The 19,051-nt window shown below is 48.1% G+C and overlaps 1 protein-coding gene across 1 annotated transcript in view; it reads right to left on the reverse strand.

Annotated features, from left to right (window-relative positions):
- BTBD11 (BTB domain containing 11) overlaps positions 1-16,144 on the reverse strand; it is a 234,420-nt gene extending 218,276 nt beyond the window's left edge. The window contains exons 1-3 of the mRNA XM_044441292.1: positions 15,333-16,144; positions 14,946-15,113; positions 13,309-13,332 (exon numbers count right to left, since the gene is read on the reverse strand). Coding sequence (XP_044297227.1) covers positions 13,309-13,332; positions 14,946-15,113; positions 15,333-16,144 — 1,004 coding nt within the window. The remainder of the gene's footprint in view (positions 1-13,308; positions 13,333-14,945; positions 15,114-15,332) is intronic.
- Between the last annotated feature and the right edge of the window lie 2,907 nt (positions 16,145-19,051).

The following is a 19,051-nucleotide window of genomic DNA, read 5'->3' on the forward strand; positions in this document are numbered from 1 at the left end:
ATATTTTTAGAGAAATAGAAAAATTTCTATTTTAAAATAGAACATGGCCCTTCAGAGCTCCCCTGAAATGGAATCTGACCCTTGGGTGGAAAAAGGTTCCCCGCTCTTGGATAAGCAAACAGATTGACCTTGTATGAAGCAGTTTTTTATATTCCAATAAGAAAAAAATCAAATCCTGGCTCCACTAACCCCCTGATGTGAAAATTCAATTCACACAGTCACTTTCATATTCCTATTCCTGTCACATGCAAAAACAGGTACTTTTGTTATCTGTGCCTAAGCTGTTCTTGTCAACATTCTAGGTACTTTATCTGTTAGAGGTTATTTTGCACAAGACCAGGTGTCCAATGGGGGAAAGAATCACAGAATAGTAGCACTGGAAGGGGTCAAATAAGGCCCCTTTGCCCCCACATAGCCTGGGTCCAACCTCCTGCTCAGTGCAGGACTCCAAGAACTCCAAGTCAGAATAGAAGCATCTGACCCACAGAACACATCTGAGGCTTGTGCTAAATTGCTAATACCTAAAGCCAGAAGAATATAACCCCCTTGAAATATGTGTCCTCTATGACATGGCCAATGTGTACAGTTGCTTTTAGATCAAATTAAAAAGCTAAAACTCAGCTATTATTTCAACATTAAAAGAAAGGAGGGAGAAGTTACCCTCCAGCAACTTATGCCATTTGGATTTGGCCTAAGAAATGACTGATCGCCTTTCAAAGTGTGGAAGTATAAGGGCCATGATAAAGCACCATGTTATAAAACATATTCCCTAATATTTCTTTATTTAAGCTAGGTTATCACCAGATATCCTGGGACCTACTGATGTGAAATCAGCAGGAGTTTTGCCCACCTAACTTTAAAGTCAGAAACATAAATATTACATTAATGATTTCACAGTTAACCCTATGTATAATGTTCAAGTTTTGAATTAACAAGCAGCAAACACAGATATACCCAGTCTCAAGTGTGACTGAATGTGTTAGCTATGCAGCGTTTCCCATCTCCTGCCATCCCATTTTATAGGGATGGTTTTGCCAAAGTGGCAGACAAGAGAATACTCCTGATGCTGTACTCCCAGGCCTCCTCCTCCTGCCCAAAGATTTGCAGGCTTCTGCTTCCTGGACCCTAGTGCCACCCATTCATCATATGGATTCCTACAGAGGGAATTGCAAGTTTTGGCGGACTTCAAGCATACTAAGTCAAGAGACTCCTTTCTCCCCTCTTGTTGCCCCCACATTGCCTGGGTTCACACAACACAGTAACTTACACTGAAGGTTGTTGCTGAACTGTAGTGCTGCTGAAATGAGGGTTATTGTGTTGTGTGAACCCATCTGCATTAAACAAGCCACAAAGAGGGAAATGCGTGGTTCATTGCTGCCTTGTGAACTGTGCCTTTATCGCCATGGTTTTTTCTCTTGGCTGGGTTCAGTCAACCTAATAACCCATGTTTCAACAGCAATCCACAGTACAACAGCCCACACTCAACCCTTGAATGTCGGTAATCACATTGTTTGAATCCAGTCACTGTGGTTTATTTCATCAAGGAACATAGCAAGCTGTCATATACTGAGTCAGATCTAGCCCAGTATTATCAACACTGACAGCAGTTCTCCAGGATTTCAGGAATGAGTTTTTCCATCCCTACACAGAAAAGGTAAGGATTGAACTTGGAAACATCTACATACAAAGTAAAGGCTCTACCACTAAGCCACAGCCCCTGCTGTTCTTTCTATTCCTTTAGGGGCTCTCCTGGAAGGAACACAGGAAAGTCCCAATCCTATAGGCTCCCGGTCCCCATCCTACTAGGAAGCCTAAGCTTGTATCAGTGATTCTTGTGGTGAACTATCATTGTCCCATACGTGAGGTGCCTGGACAAGGAAGCAAAGTAAGATACCTGCAAGCTGTGCCTTGTACTACAAACACACACCTCTGCTGCAGGGAAATAGTACCGAGGGCAAACAGTGGGCCTTCCTCCAGACAAGATGCCTCAGTAAGCGCCCACCCATGCTAAGCACTGCTGCCCCCCTTGCCCCCAGTGGGCTACTCAATATCATCTGATCCGCATGGCTGCAGAAGGGATTGTGATGGTTCCTGTGCAGCAGGGTAACTAAAACATGTGTTAAGTGTTCTGAATATATCTTGCTTCTCAACCCATCTTGCTTCTTAGCAATTATTTTATAGAATATGGTAACAGGGAATTATTTTTGAATGAATGCATCTTGGGTTTATAAGGTTTTGAGAGGAAATATATTTGAAGTTAAGTGCACCTGGTCTTAATAACACATAAAAGGCATTCTGCTTTAGAATGTTAACATAATGTTCTTACGATGTTGCTTGCTTCTAGCCATTAACCTTTGGTCTCCATTCACCTTGAATTAGATGGAAGCGAACAGCTAATTCAGCAGATGTTGACTCCTCTTGAAAGAAGTTAACAATGCTGAACAGTACAAGAATAACACAGACCTAGCTTAAGAACTCTGTAACAAGCCACCATTCATTCGTACTGCTGGTTGGTTTTCGTGTCTTGTGAACCCAGTTCAGTGCACCCTGAGGACTTACGGAGTGTTGTAGAGATTGTTTTCACCATGATGGGTTGTGTTATGCAAACCCGGATGACACAACCCACTATGGTTCAGCCCCAACAGCCTCTGAATATGCCCCAGCCCAACTCTGCAGCACTGTCCCACTCAAGAACCCCTTTTTAGAGGGTTTCCTCACCTTTATAAAGGGACCCCAAATTTGATAGGTGACATTTGACATGCGGATTTCTTTTTTTTAAATGTGTTAGAACATCTTCACTTTCTCTGCACCCCTAGAGGCCTGGGACAAAGGGCAAAAACTACTGCCCCATGGAGAATGGAGGAAAATATGCCCTTTAAGGGCATCAGAAAGAAATTCTCCAGCCAACTTTCATGACCACCCTGCATCCCCACCCCCGCAAAAAAATTTAAAGGGACAGCCACAGAAAGCAAAATCAGTTCTCACTGTTGCTCCACTGTGTCCCCTGCAGTACTGCCAGGAGAAATGAGAGGGCGGGAAGGGACAAAGCACCCATAATGAGCCTGATCATCTGCTGAATTTGACTTACTTTGCAATCCTGTATGCTTATTCAGAAGTAAGTTCAGCTGCGTAAGTGGGGATGTGTTCAGCATGTGCAGAGGACTGCAGCATTAATGCCCCAAGTTATATCAGCAATAAGCAAAGTCAGTATTACTACGATGAAGGTTTATCAAGTATAATATAAACATCCTGAAATGTTCTAACTTTTCTTCCTCCAGCCCTTGATCCAGACCTCTCTTCTGAATGTTCCCCAGCTCTTTCTTTGAAATGTGGTAACTAGAACTAAAGTCTGATTGAACCAAGATTTGTATAAAGGCATTATATTTTTCACAATGTAGTTTTCAATTCTGATTCCTTTCCCTGTGAACCCAACACCAAATTTACTTCTTTCCACAGCAGCCATACACTGACTTGACATGTTGATTGAGTTATGCTCTATAGCTCCAAGATCACTTTCCCAATCAGTAATTACCACCGGCTCCCATCAGTGTATATGTAAATTAGACTTTTTTGTTCCAGTGTACATTGCTTTACACTTGCTTACCCTGAACACTTACTTGCCATCTTCACGTGTTCACTCTGCTACTTTGGAGATATTTTTTTCATTCTCTGCCTGGTTTAACAATTCTAAATAATTTGGTTTCATCAACTGAGAGCCAGTGTAGTATAGTCCTGAAGAACATGGGACCAAGACTCAGGAGATCTGGGTTCTAGTTCCTGCTCAGTCATGGAGTCAATCTGGTGACTTTGGACCAGTCACAGACTCTCAACCCATCCTACCTCAGAGGATTGTTGTTGTGGGGTTAAGACTAAGAGCAGGAAGAGAATGAGGTAAGCTGTTTTGAGTGCTTTAAAAAAGCAAAAGGCAGGAAATAAATCTAATAAACAAACAAACAAGCTTGGCCAACTCAATATTCACTCCTAGTTCTATATCATTTAGGAATAAGTTAAAAAATGCTAGGAACCAGGATATGTAACAGAAATGTAAATATGGACCCAAATCCGGAAAAAGTTAATCAAGGTTAATCATTTTCATTCTAACTTTAGACCACATGCAAAATTTCCAATAAAAATTGACCAGTTCCTTTAAGTCATTCTCCTTCTCACCCTCTATTAAGACATGTTGTGGCATAAAAAGTGGATTGTATCATGTTAAAAAAACTCAGCTCAGATTATCCTCTGCATAGAATATTTAGCTTCTTGATGCTGCTGAAAAATTTGGCAGCCTCTTAGCAAAGGAAACGTTGCTCAAGCCTTCAAGTATTTGCCAATCCCCTCTGCACTGCATTGCAAGTGGCTCAACAGGTTTTTTATGGGGGGATGCTAATCATCCACCTCTCTTATTTCTAGCTCTGGTAAGAAAGAGAGAGGGAGAGGTATTTAAAGACAAATTACAAGGGCACATGTGGTTGAGCTAGAATTTTAATAGCTATGCCTGCAATGCTCAAGTTATTGCTGTTCAAGCTATTGCCTAGTGTTGTCCAATGTATCTGAAAGGCTACAACTCCAGGAATCCCCCAATAAGGTCCCAGCTCCAAACATACCCCACAGCTGGGAGCTGTAGACCATCCCATCTGGACTGCACTGGTTCAGGGAAAGCAGACCTACTGCAGTAAGGTATGTTGGAGTGCGGCTGATTCTAGAATGAGCTTTCTGATCTTCTCACCATGATCTTCCTTAAGCTTGAGTTATCCAGGGGTGCATTGCATGGTGCATTGTATGTTCCAATGGGCATTATGTACCAGGAGACATTATGTTTTTGGATAATAATGGTGCAGACATTTCTTTAGCAGTTGATAGATGTGTATACACATGCATGATTTCTTTAGATTTCAGACCTCTCACATGGGTGTCTCGAACTTAAAACTCTAAGGGTGGCCCAAAAGCCATTGCATCTCATGCACAAGCATGGAAATACATATACATCAACACAAAACATCAGTAGACTCCTACCCTTCCAATCCTCGCACACTATAATCCAGCGGTCCCTAACCTAGCAACCTCCAGATGTGTTGAATGACTAGTTCCATTATTCCCAACCAACATAGCCATTACTGGCTGGGAATGATGACACTTGCAGCCCAACATATCTGGAAAATACCAGGTTCAGGATTACTACTATACCCAATAGCAAATGTTGATACATGTGTCTGATTTCCAGCTGTTCTACATTAAGTACTGTGATGTGTTTTGGGTTAGTCTAAATTACTTTTCAGGGATCACTTAGTGCTCATCCCCATTGATTTCAAAGACATTCAAGATCCCCTTCAACAGTGTAATTCTTGACTCTAAGAAGACTGTAAGTAGCACTATGAACCAATGTTTCTTGAGACCTGACAAACAGCCATGGATACATGGTAATGCATGACAGCTCAAACAACCCAAGAAGGCTAAGGTGATGGGTGGAGATGACTCATCTTTCTTCCCCCAGCTAGACTGGAGGAGGAAGAAAGTGAGGTCTGAGTAGCAGGAAGTTTCTCTGTTTTAAACTAGTCTGAAAAGGAGGTGGAGAACTAATATTGCTTTCTGCGGGAAATTTTGTGGTGCTATCCATTCCTTGAGAATATGAATCTTTTGGAGTATTCATGCTGTGAACAACTCCATCTTAGACTCAGTATGTATACATAGTGTATGTGTGAACATGCTACAAATGCCTGTTACTTCCCTCTAAGGACACTGACCTCAGTAAGCACTAAAACTGAAACATCTCACCAGCTGGAAGTAGGATGATGCATGTAACACTACAATGAGTTCTGCTCTGAGAATTTTAACACATTCTATGGGAAATTATACAGAAGGTGACTTTATCCCTTTATTTTATTAAGAGCCCCTGTTTGAGAGAGCAAGGCAAGGTATTGAAGAGTGAAAAGGATGAACAGGTAGAATCAATAGTTTATAGTAAGGACAAGGGCTCAAGTCACAGTGATAGTGCTAAGATTCTTAGCTAAAACCTGCAGCAAACAGAATTAAAATCCATTGAGGAAAAGCTATGCTACCAATTTTTTAAAAAGTGAGTAGGCCAAATCATTATTATGCAAAGAAAAAGTCAATGGGCCTGGCATTGTTATGCAGGTTTTCTTTTCTTTTTTTTTCCCATAGCCCCAGAAAGGATTAAATCAAATTATCTATACTGGCTAATATTTAAAAGCCATTCTGTACTTATAACCCCTTGGGGGAAAGTTTCAGCCTGAACAAAGGTGTTCCTAGGCTGCATTCACATGCAACACTCTCATGCCACACGGTTCCTTCCCTAGGGCAGGCTGCCAGCCAATGGCGTTGCTTCTGTGCATGCATGCTTTCCACCCACCAGCCTTGTTGCTCCCACCGGTTGCTAATATCCCAACTGCTTCCACAGCTGAAATGCAGCCCCAGGGTCTCCCACTCCTGTACTGCCTGCCCCTTCTTCACTGAGCCGCACAGCACACACGCTGCTCTCCTCCCAAGAGCTCCCCGCCACTTGTGCACAATGCTGCTCACCCAGCTCAGTGTGCAGCACCGCACACGAGCAGAGCAACACACCTGCAGCACCTGGTGGAGTGTAAGGTCTGCACGGGGGGCCTTCCTGCCTGCTCAGTCACTTGGGGGCCTTTCTCTGCAGGACTGTCTGTGAAAGGCTGGGAGAACCGAGCTGGATGTGTGTACATGAGAGAGAGAGAGAGAGAGAGAGAGAGAGAGAGAGTTTGCACAATCAGCAGGCAGTTGACAAACAGCGCTGGCTCGTTAACGATGCTGCTCATGCCAGTCACATGGCAGGGGAATTTGCATAATTACTCTGGGCAGCATGGCTTGTCATGTCATGAGAACCCAGACACCGCGGTCTGTTACTACAGGAAACAAGCCAACAAAAACCTGTCACCCTGGGACAAGAGCAGCTGGTGTCCGTGGCAGGACCAGGTGGAAGGACATCTTGGAAAGATGCAGGACAGTCAGAGGCAAACATGACGTCAAGAGCAAACAAAGGCCAGATACTGACAAGAAGGGGAAATGCAAGAAGCAGATACCTGGCAAGTCAATGGTAGGGCCAGAATCAGAGTCAGGACACAGATAAAGCTGCTGCAGATCTAGCAGCAAGCACTGGATCAGGACCACAAAGCAACCACTGCAAAAATTCCTATTGTTACAGCCAAAATAGGCAGGGCAGAGCAGACTTCTGTAGTCCTCCTGTTGCTTCTGGCTGGTCTCCATGACTGCAGCGGTTCTGATGCCCGAAAGCACCTGCAGCCCTGATACCAGTCCTGCAAGTACTTACAGGGTGACTTAGGCTGCCTGCTGCTTCCAGTCACCAAGAGGAACAGCTCTGCAAATCCTGACAGAAGCCTGTGAGTCCTGCATAGCTTGTTACACAGCAAAAAGCCACCATGGCTGGGTTTGCATGCCATAGCAAGCTGCAATGCCGAGAGTCATTATATATATCCCTGCAGTATGTGACTGACATGTGAAACATATTTAACAAGACAAAGTGGTTTGTTAACTGTTTGACTGGGCAAACCCCGTTGGAGATAGCCCAGGCCAACCACAGAAAGGGACCAGAGGAGGGCAACAAAAATGATCCAGGGTTTGCAAACACTGCCTATGAGCAGAGACTGAGAGAACTGGGCATGTTCAGCCTTGAGAAGAGAAGGCGGGGGGGGGGGGCATGATATCCCTCTAGAAGTACCTCAAAGCCTGTCAGAAACAGGAAGGTCAAGATCTCTTCTTACAGATACCAGAGCGTAGGGCATGGAATAATCAACTTAAGTTGCAGCAACACGGGTTCAGGCTAGATATCAGGAAAAGTTTCCTGACTGTCAGAGCAATATGACGGCAGAACCAGTTGCCTAGAGAGGTAGTGGGCTCTCCCACACTAAAGTCATTCAGAAAGAAACTGGGCAGCCTTCTGAGTGCCATGGTGTAAATTGCCATCCTGCAACAGCAGCAGGTTGGACCTGATGGCCTTCACAGCCTCTTCCAACTCTATTATTCTATGAACCAAACAGAATTGCAACATTAAAGCACCTTTTAGCTCTGTAGTTCTCAGGCTTAATTGTATTCTTATTCATGTATATATTATATGAATGAGATATACATAATGGCAGTGGCATTATTCCCTAGCATTGCTCTAGTTTTCCTGCACCTATAAAATTGCTGAAGTAAGCAAACTGTGGGTGTTTGTTTCCTCTTACAACCTGCTCTTACAACCCTTTTGGAAATTCTGCCAGGGACCCACCACATTCACTTCAGAGCAGCCAGATATGTTCTCATGCCATTCTCTGCTCCCTGAAACCCTTAGACAGTCTGAAAACCCAGTTCAGCAGAACTGCCATATCCGCTGAGTCAGCGACTGCATTCCTGCTTAACTGGCTGACTGGAGTCAGACGATCTCACCCAGTCTCTCCTGGGACCACAGCATATGCATGGGGGGCGGGGGGAGCTGGCAGTAGCAGCTCCCCTATGGGGCAGTGCGGGACAGGCACTCAGGAAAAGGCCTGGAGGTGGGAGAGAGGGACAAGTTAAGGCCCGGTCTTGGCTGACAGGCAGAGCTTTGGAAGCGGTGGAGTAGAGGGCCGGTTGCCAGCCTCCTGCCATACTCGTAACTGGCGCTTTCTAGGTTTGTGTTGCAATGACTTATTGTGCCTAATTTATATATTTAACTTTATCACAGGCATGTACAGTGTAGAGTTTGCTACTATCCACAGTTTCAGGTATCCACTGCTGAAGTGTGAAAGTCAGCCTCTTTGGGAAACAGCAGGAAGATCACAATGCTTTTCCTGCTCACAGAGCAGCTAGGCAGGGCAGGGCGCACATATATGGACAGCCAGAATGGCTCCATGGGTCAGCAGTCAATGGGGTAGGAATGCCTGTAGTTTAAGCAGAAGGTCCATCCCCAGCAGGCACAAGTTTGCAGTCACCACATACCCTCCCATTAGATACTTTATAGGGTTAGCCATGATTTTGGAACCAAATAAGGATTCCTCTTCTACCACAACCTGCCTAAGCCTTCACCTCTCCCATGTAACATGTACTATTCAGTGGGAAAGAGTTTTTATAGAGAGAGCTTCATTATTAGTGTTTGCCATTTATTTATTTGGCTTTCTACCAAAAATAGTACTCAAGATAGCTTACAATCACTAATAAAACTTGCTAACAACAATAATAAAACAAAGAAATTAAGCACAATTTAAAACAATGTTAGGTAACCTTCTACAACCTGATGCACTTTCCAGATGTGTTGGGCTTCAACTTCTCTCTTCCCCAGACAGCATTACCAATGGCTGGTGGTCATGGCAGTTGTAGTCCAACACTTCCAGGGAAGGTTGTTATAGGGCTAAAATTGCAGAGACAGTGCTGATAAAGAGGGGTCAGTAAACTCTGGCAGGAGCACAGTGAAACTTCAGGCCTAGGGTGAAACAGGTTTACTCAGACCACTGTCTTAGGGATATCAAGCCCAGGTAGTGGGGCCTGGGAGAGGAATACCAAAGGGACCCTTGGCACATGCAGGGTTAACCAAGTTGGGAGGGATAGTGTTGGCATGAGGTTCATGGTGCTGATTAGATAGGGCAATGACAAAACTTCCACCATCTCAGTGAGCAGTTGGAGTTTGCAGGGAGGCAGCATGCCAAAACTGACTTGACTAAGATGAAATGATAACCCACACTCAAGAACTGCGTACGAGCTGTTGTTGAAATGTAGGTTATTATATTGTCTGAACCCCTTGTACCACCAAGCCACAATTTGTTACCCATGAACAATCCATGAGCAGAACCCAAAGTTGTTGCGGTGTGAACTGTGGATATTCACCACAATTTGGGCTGGGTTGCAACAACATAATAACCCATGTTTCAACTACAACCAATAATCTGGATTTCCCCATGTCCCGTTTCTTAATCATACTAGAACGAGCGTGAGCAACTTATGAATCCCATCAGCCCTGGCCAACATAATTAATGGTGAAGGATGATGGAAGCTGCAGGTAGAAACATCAGGAAGGTTACAATTTGCCCATCCCTGTGGTAGAGTATGGCAACATTTAGGAGAATTGGATAGAATAACAGGACCTTACATACAGAGAGAGCCAGAGATAGTACAAAGCAGTGTGTGCATGCAGGGCATTGGAGAGTAACAGAAAAGAGATCTGTCAATGTTCAGAAGAGCTTTCACTAAATTTCAACAGCTGCAAAGAGAACAGAAAGAATGGAAAAGGCAAGAGTAGGATTAATGTGAGCAAATGCAATAATACTTCCTGAGGCTTTAGTGCCTTGCTGTGGACTATATGCACAGCCATAAAAAGACCCTGCTGAAATATATCCAAATATAATGCAGTATGTCAGAAAGGAAAACAAATGCAATATACAGTGTTGAATATGTTACATATTACAACTCCCCACTCTTGAATAAATATCATTCTGTGTCCTTTAAAGGTGTCTTAAAATAACAGGTAATTTGAAGATTTCTTAAGGCTAACAAAGCAAAGGAGATTCTAGGCAGCTGTTCCATTTTATTCCCTTGATTCTAGCATTCTATGTCTCAGGTTGTTTTGATTTTGGTTTTGCCTCCAAGTATATATCTGAGTGTGCGTCTCTCGGAGAAAGAGAGACACACAGTGAGACAAACAGAGTGAGATTCCATGGAATGTTGACACAGTACTGCAGCCTCGCTCACTCCTTTTTGCCTGTGCTATCACTGCATCTGAATGACATGATACATTTCCCGTACTGAAGATCCCTGGATTTGACAACAAGGGAGCAAAAGCATTATGGAAAATTTATGAAATGATGATGATGCTGATTCTATCCTAGGGAAGCTGATGCATCATCTTTGTTGCATCTTTTGCTTCAAGCTTTCAGTAAACAAGCAGCAGCATGAATAAAGTCTCCCCAGTAAAAGACTGTGTCTCTGAGCTCCCGACATGCAGGAGCTGGCTGACCAAACAACTGCTATATAATGAAGTTTATGTCTTGTCCTCCTCCTCCTCTCTCTCCCTCTCCCTCTCCCTCTCCCTCTCCCTCTCCCTCTCTCTCTCATGCACACACACACACAGGTTCAGTGACACTTCTACCGTTTCCTGTGCAAAAACAAAGGCTTTTGAAGTGTGTTTGTATGCAGCTGAAACATATGAGAAGGAAGCCTGTCCAAAAATATACACAAAGATAAAACAGAGCCTCTCAGTCAGACAAGCTCACTATAAATGTTATTGCAAAATAGTGTCCAACAATGTTTCCACCACGCACACATGCACACACTCCCAATCTGTCTCCCCAGTGCCTTACTAGCAATCTTCCCCCCTCTCCCCCAATCCACTGTTGCTGCAGTTCTGAGGTACTATGAGAGGATGGACCCCATCTGGGTGAAGAAGGGGACTGTCCTTAGCCCCACACACACCAAAAGGAAAGCTAAAGCTGGGCACATCAGACACTCCCTGACTTGCCCACCCTCATACCTACATCACCAGTCCGTTGATAAAACTGCACACATTTGGGGAGATGCACAAGAAAAACATTGCTCCCCATGTCAAGTCCACTTCTCTACCTAGATCTGTATGATTGAAACCTTGTTCTCTGACAGCAAAGCACAGATGCCTGGGAATGGGATTCATGGAAAAGGCGATGATAGAAGAGGGCTAATCTCAGTAAGAAAGCCCAATGTCACATCACAGATCCTCATCACATTTCACAGATCTGGAACATGAAAAAGTAGAAACAAACAAACAAGAAGGGAATAAAGTCTAATAGGGAGACTATTGAAAGGTGCATTTTCAAAGTAGGATTCTGCCACCCATATAAACCCCACCGAGCATTCTCAAAATGATCCAGAAAACTGGAACGCCAAGGCAGTGAGCCTGAGGCTTATTCATAATTGCCTTAAGCCCCAACCTGCAGGCTGCCACAATGTCCTGCCCAGAGAAACTGCTGAGATGCTAAGACAACAGAAGGAAGACAGCAATGACTTTATATAGGGATTTTACCCTGTAGGTTGCTGGACACCTCTTATGTTGCTTGAGTGCACATGAGGATGTTGTAATGCAGTCTGAATGAACAGGAAGCCCTTTTTTAGAATTTGTTGGGGACAATATTCATATTTCAAGCATGTCCTTTTTTGTGTCACCTGTCAAGAGATATGCCTTACCTGAATTGTGCTAACCTTCCATCCACCACTGAAACCACAGAATTGTACGCTTTCCAGACTAGTCAAGTTGAGGAGTGTACTCTTCCAAATTAGCTGTGAGACAAATGTGGGAACCATTACAGTGGGAAAAACCTGTGGTACTCTTACGGAAGAAAATTGAGACAAGTGTTCAGGGCCCACTCAGAAGAATGAGTAAGCGAGCCCACAACATAGATGTATGAAGTAAGGAAAGCAACGCACATCACCATCGAAGGCGCCTGTCCCTGGGAGACCATCAAGTCCAAGGTCTAAAATGACCTAATTGTGCAAGTGAGAAAGACCCCACAATGCATACAATGAGCATAAAGTACTTCTGCACTTATCTTAGCTACAAAAGAGAGATTGTTTGAATCAACTTGGGGAGTAGTGATAAAGATTCATCAGTGATAGCTGATGCTATTCAGAAATTGTTTGTGATAATGATGTGATAACCTGAGCTCCTTGGCTGGGTCCCACCTGTTGCATTGTACAAAACCTGCTGCTCCTCATTGTTCATATACACCTAAGAAGCTTGAAAATTCATGTGGGCTTTGGTGTAACCAAGGAGCTCAGCTCCCCCAGCTTTGAGGGAGGCAGAGGAGGTGCATGGTGGGCATTTACTCACATTGTCCTGTGACAATGAGAGTAAAAGATTGCAAGGAATATAGAAGCAAGAAATTAGCAAGATGAAAAAGGTGGAGTCATCCACAGGTAAAGTCATCCCCAGAATTACTAAGAGAACAAAAGTACAACCCTCCAGCACACTGGCCATGTTCAGTCAGTGAACATGGAGTACAGCCATGCACTTTGCAGTGGCACAATATTTCTCAGTGTCTGCCTACATTGACAAAATACAACCTTTTACAAGTACTCAGGCAGACTTCCTCAACATGGTACACTCCAGATGTGTTACACTGCAACTCCCATAATCAACAGCCACTGGGGTTACTGTAGTTCCAGCCCAACACATTTATGAAACATCGCACCTGGGTGCATGGCTCTTAGCAACACAAGTGTTTAATAGCATCAAGTATAATATTATCCCTTAGAAGTAACCCAAAATAACATGAGTACAAACATATCTAGCATGACCAGAGACAAAACATACCCCTTTTTTCAGCACTGCACAAGAGATATCTTGGGACAGATATACTCCTCGGCCCTTGGCACAGTGCGTACAACCTTCCTCCGCAACACTAGCACTATGGGGCACAGATTCCAACCATGAAGATGGTTACAAGAATGTTGCACCGCCTTCTCCAATACAGGCTGGGAAGACAGAGGATGCAGACTTTCCAAGTACCATCCTACAGCAATTTCTCCAGGACACAGCCTTCCCCAAAGCCAACCACGGGATACAGGTCTCCACCAAAGACAGACACAGAGTACAGCTCCCTCCAACAGCAATACCAACAGTGGGCTTAAGCTACAGCCTTGAGAGAACCACACAGATGGTAGTCTCAGGGGGCATCACTCTACAGCTTTCCACTACCATAAGTACTACCAGTAGGCACATGATAAAACTTCTACAACCTTTACATGCAATTCAATGGGGTTGTCACCTTCTTATTCAATTCAGTCATGTAGAAATTCAACAACTCCACCCTTTGGGATTTCTGTCTGTCCTGCTACATGGAGAGAGCGGGGAGGCAGCCTTGGGAATACAGCTTGTAATTCTGGCTTGTCATTCCATTGCTACAGATGAGGAGAAATCAAGTCCAATCAATGCCCTATTGATATAAGATTAGCTTCAATGAGAGCAATGGAAATGAAAAATAACCCATTGGCCTTCTCCCCATTCCAAGAATGTTATTAAACTACTCCAACTTTTCACAAGAAAGAAATGCAATGACTTTTCACAAAAGTGACCTCAGTCTATTCATGACCACTCAGAAATAAGTTCCACTAAGTTCAACGGAGATGATTTCAAGCTAAAAGCAGTTTGCATGTATTGCTCCACATTCAATTTACTGCAAAGTTTTGATACGGCAAAGGTGTCCGTGGACAAGGCTCCCATTTCATTGGAAGCCCTTAATCTGCCTCCCTCCAGATGTGTTGGATCACATCTTCCATCATTCCTGAACAGCCTGACTTGCTGCCTGCAGCAGATGGGACCTGCAGTTCCATACAAATGGAGGGTGCCATGTGGATGGCTTCAGCCATAATCCAGGGCTAGAGAACCTGTGGCCATCCAGGTGTTGCTGGACTCCCATGGCCACCGGTCAGGACTAATAGGACTTGCCCTCCAAGATGTCAACAGGGGCCACACCCTGTCTGCTGGAAGGTGCCACGAGGCTCTTTTCCTTGGTTTTGCAGCAACAGACTAATGGCAGCCCCTCTGCAAGGTCTCAGAGTTCCTCTCAAGCAACTCTGCACTGGGCTGGCAACAAACTTGCATGCGCCGCTCTGGAGCCCGACAGGTGGATCCTTCCCTGCCTGATAAGATCAACTTGGTCTCTTCTTCTGCACTGACCAAGGCAAGTGTTACCCATTTTAAAAAGGACCCCTCTCCGCCGTGCCTGTGCGCACGTGTCCACGTGTGAGCGAGCGTCTTCCTCGTTCCGCGGCCCCTGGACGCGCAGAGCGCACCCGTCTCTCTCCGGGATGGGATGGGAAGGGAAGGGATGGGCAGGGCCCAACGCCGCCAGCCAGCCCGCGCGCAAAGCTGCAGCCCTCCCCAGGTCGCGCTCCGCTCCCCTCCTCCCTCCCTGGCACCACACAACAGGTGGGCAGGGCCCTGCGCAGCGCCTGCCAGCCTGCCTGACTCACCGCTGGCGTTCTTCCCGCAGATGAGGTGCTGGTGGGGTTGCAGCAGCCCCCACAACTCCGAGTCATTGTTGACCGTCTGCTCCAGCGACTCGAGCGTAAACTTTGGCGCTTCGCTGGAGGCGGCGGCGGCGGCGGCCGCGGAGGCGGCGTTGCTGCCGCTGCTGCTGCTCTCCCGGTCCTTGTTGTCTGCGGCCGCGGCGGCCGGCGGGAGCGCGGCGGCAGAGGGGGCGCCCGCGCCGGAGCACGGCCCCCTGTGGTGGTGGTGCGGCGGCAGCGGCGGCGGCTGAGCGGGGTTGTTCTGGTGCGGCGCTGGCGGCGGCTGCGTCTGGGTCTGGTGGTGCGGGTGCTGGTGCTGGTGGGGCGGCGCCGAGGCGCCGGTCTGCAGGGTTCTGCCGTAGATCTCTCGGAAGAGGTTCTCAACGCAGGCGGTCAAGTAGATGGCGGCGTGCTCGTGGATGCGCACGGCCACCCGGCTGTCCACCATCCAGCGGTAGAACTTGCCCACCGAGAAGGTGAGGCCGCAGCGGGTCGACTTGCCCCGGCTGAAGCGGTCGCCACCGCTGCTGCTCATGTTGTAGAGGGACAGGGCGCCCAGGGCGGCCGCCGTGCAGCTGGACGCCAGGCTCCAGCCCAGGACGATCTCCATGGCGCTCTGCACCTCGTACTTGGTGCACTTGGCGAAGCGCAGGCTCAGCCTCTGCGCCTCCCGGGCCAGCCGGACGAGCGCCCGGCTGACCAAGGTGGAGAGCCTGGCCAAGCCATCTTTGGGAGGAGGGCTGCCGCCGCCGGAGCTGGCGGCGCTGCTGGCGCTGGCGGCGGCCACCCCCAGCCCCCGGGACTCTTTGCGCTGCAGGAGGAGAGCCTCCACCTCGTCCAGGCTCCAGGGGACCTCGTCAAGGTCAGGCAGCAGCCTGGAGCAGTGCTGCCCGGCGCAGTCCAGCCCTTCGGAGTCCTCCACCAGGACAGTGTTGACGGTGTCGAAGCTGTTGTGTCGACTGTGCATCGAGTCAGTTAGATGCTGCTGCGGCTGCGGCGGCTGCCAGCCGTTTCCTCCATAGGGGTGCGCCGCGTGGGGGGAATCGGAGCAGCACAGGGACAAGTTGGAGGACCTGACGGAGTCCGCCGCGCCACCATAACCCGAGTCCAGCGTCAGATCTTCCAGCGTCCTCGCCACCGTCTTACCTCTTCTTGCCATCTCTGCACTTCATGCTGCACCAGCAGGAAACTTTTCTTTTTCCCCAAAAAAGAAGAGAAAGTTGGAGGGGAAGGGGGCGAGTTCCGAGCCCGGACTCGGCTTCGCGAGCCTCCTCGCTCGGCGCGCGCGTCGGGCGCATCCACCGCCCCGCGAAACCAGGAAATCCCCGCGCGCTGGCGGCAGAGGGGAAGGCGAAGGCGAAGGCGTCGCAGCCCGCGTCCCTCGCTCGCTCCTCGGCGCGGGAACGGAGCAGGCACAGCGGACGCATCGGCGGCGGCGGCCGCCCCTGTCTCCTTCCTCCTCAGTTCTCCGGCTCCTGCACCGCACTAGTCCGCAAACCCCAACTACCAAAGAAGGCGAGGGAGGGGGCGTGGCTATGCAAAACGCACGGGCGGGGAACCAATGCGAGCGCGAGCGCGGATTTCCTCGCTACCTTTTCCCTCTGCCCCCCTCCGCTCGCACAATCTGCGACGGCGGAGGAGCAGCGTCGCGTTTTTGGGGATCCGGAGTCGCCTCGCCTCTTGATTTCGCGTTGCGGGGGTGGGTGGGGGCTCCGTCGGGGAGCTGGGCGTGGGCAGTCCTGCGGCCCCCTGATCAGGGCATTTCTTTCGGCGTTCCTTCACTGAAAAGAAGGCAGGCAGGAGAACCCGCAGGATAAATTTAGCCCATCCAAAATAGACGTCCGGTTGTTAGAAGGCTCCGAGGAATGAGCGGCGGCGGCGGCGGCGATTCTCGCTCGAAAGACCGGCCTTGCCAGAAAGAGACAAGCCAGGCTTGCAAGCATCTTTCTGAGGCAGGCAGTCGGCATCACATGAGAAGTCGAGATTTGTTTTTAAAAGCTGCAAAAGACGCAGGTTTAAGTTGGAAAGGGCATTGCGCCTCCTCTGCTCGCCGGCGCGACACACTTTCGTTTCCCTCCCCGAATTCGCCTTGCGGCCCGGGAGCAGGGCGCGCCCGCGCGGGGAGGGGCCTGCCGCCGGGCTGGGTCGTGGGGCAGCCCCGGCAGGTGAGGCGCTGCGGTGCGTGCGCGGGGTGGGGAGGCGGGGGAACGCCGCGGCAGGTCGGAGCACGCCCCGCCGCAACTGGAGCGAGCGAGCGAGCGAGCGAGCGAGCCCGGGTGGCGCAGCAACACGTAGAAGGGAGCGGGAAGGGCTCGGTGCTCGAGCGGCCGCGCTCCCGGAGCCGGGTGCCCCGCCAAGGCGGGCTGCTTCGCTCCCACCCGAACGATGCTGCGACGACGGGTGCGGCGGCTCGCCATCCCGATGGATGCAGGGTGGCTGAGCGTTCGTCCTTTGGGTGTGCGGAGTAAAATCCAGCCAGGGCATGCCAACAACGCGCCACCATTCGTCCCTTTGGGGCCAAGGAGCCCTGCGTGTGAACTAGCACGATGTGCGCCAAGAGCCAGGGTGGCCTAGTGGTTAATGCGTGGGATGTGAGGATCCAGGTCCTAGTCCCCACTAGGCCATGAAGCTCACGGAGTGCCTTTGGGCCAGTCATGCACTCGCCACCTAGCCTGTCTCGCAGGGTTGTTGTGAGGGTAAAATGGAAAGTCAGATTATGTAAATTACCATGCAAGAAAAAGGCTCTGTCTGTGTGTGTGTGTGTTTGCTCCTGAATGCTTACCCTCCCCCATCCAACTCCATGCATTCTAGTGACACCTGGGAAGAGTGGTATGTTGTAACCTTTTCATTTGGGAATGGTTCTGAAAGGCAACCGTGCAGAGGGCACCTTCTGTCAGCTGGTGCCCTCCAGATGTAGCACGCTGGACTACTAATCCCATTATGCCCAGTCGTCATGGCCTGGGATACCCCAACAAATGTATAAAATACAGTGGCCATGCTGTATCCAACACAATGTGCCTGAGGCAGTGACCATGCTGGCTGAGAAAGATGGGGATGGTAGTCCACCACATCTGAAAGGTGCCAAGCTGGGAAAGGTTGCTGTAAACAATGCAACAGAAAGTCTCGGGGGTTCTTTAATGACTTAAATTGTCCAAGCCAGTGCGTGTGTTAGAGCATGTGCTGCGTGGGGCAGGGAGCTTCTCTCTCACACTAAAGGATCATGCACATCAGTGGTTCTCCATATGGAGGAATGAAAACATTTCTCCTGGGAAAGCCCTGCTTGTTAAATTGTGTAAATTTAGAGAAAGACAGAAAGAAACTGAATGGCTGTGAAATGAAAGAGAGATTAGTCCCCTTCATGTGTATGTTGCCTGAAGGGGACCCTGCATGCAATCAGAGAGCAATGTGTACTAGCCCTGCTGTCCAAGCTGGCATGCCTTTTCTTGGCCCTGGCCACAGCCTCGCTGTGTTGCACAATGCCCTGTCCAGTCCAGGCTTCTCAGACATCCACATCCCAGCCGGAGCAGAGTCTTCAGTGTGGCACCTCCTGCTTTTCCACAGGTGAGCAGGCATGTGTCTCCCCTACTTTAAAGATTCAATGAAGTCTTGTCTTTTCAGGCAAGTATTTCCTGGTGATTGAGTAAATTCCAGCTCCTGTTTTATTGATCTATTTCTACTTTTTTCCTATATGTTAATAAACTTTTCACTTATTGTACCCTGCTCTCATAATTGTCGGTGTGGAGCAGTGTAATAGTTCCACAGCTTAAGGAGGGAAGGCCAGCACCACCATCCCATGGCCCCTTGATCATGTGGGTTCAGGTGGTTGATATTGACTCATGTAAGCAGCACAGATGAGGCTAAAATACGTAAGTACAAGGACTATTTACAGCAGCCTCCCATGGCCACAGGTAACTGCTGAAGCTCACCCACACAGGAGGGGGCTCTTTAACCTAAGAAGAGGCCTACCTGAGATACTTTGCCATCTCAGGTGCAAGGCAGGGTGGTGACCATTCCCTGCATAGAAAACTGGACTGGCAGTTGGATCTTCCTTCAACATGAGTGACAG

The sequence above is a fragment of the Varanus komodoensis genome, unplaced genomic scaffold, assembly GCF_004798865.1.
Source record: "Varanus komodoensis strain SLA01 unplaced genomic scaffold, ASM479886v1 scaffold39, whole genome shotgun sequence".
NCBI lineage: Eukaryota > Metazoa > Chordata > Lepidosauria > Squamata > Varanidae > Varanus > Varanus komodoensis.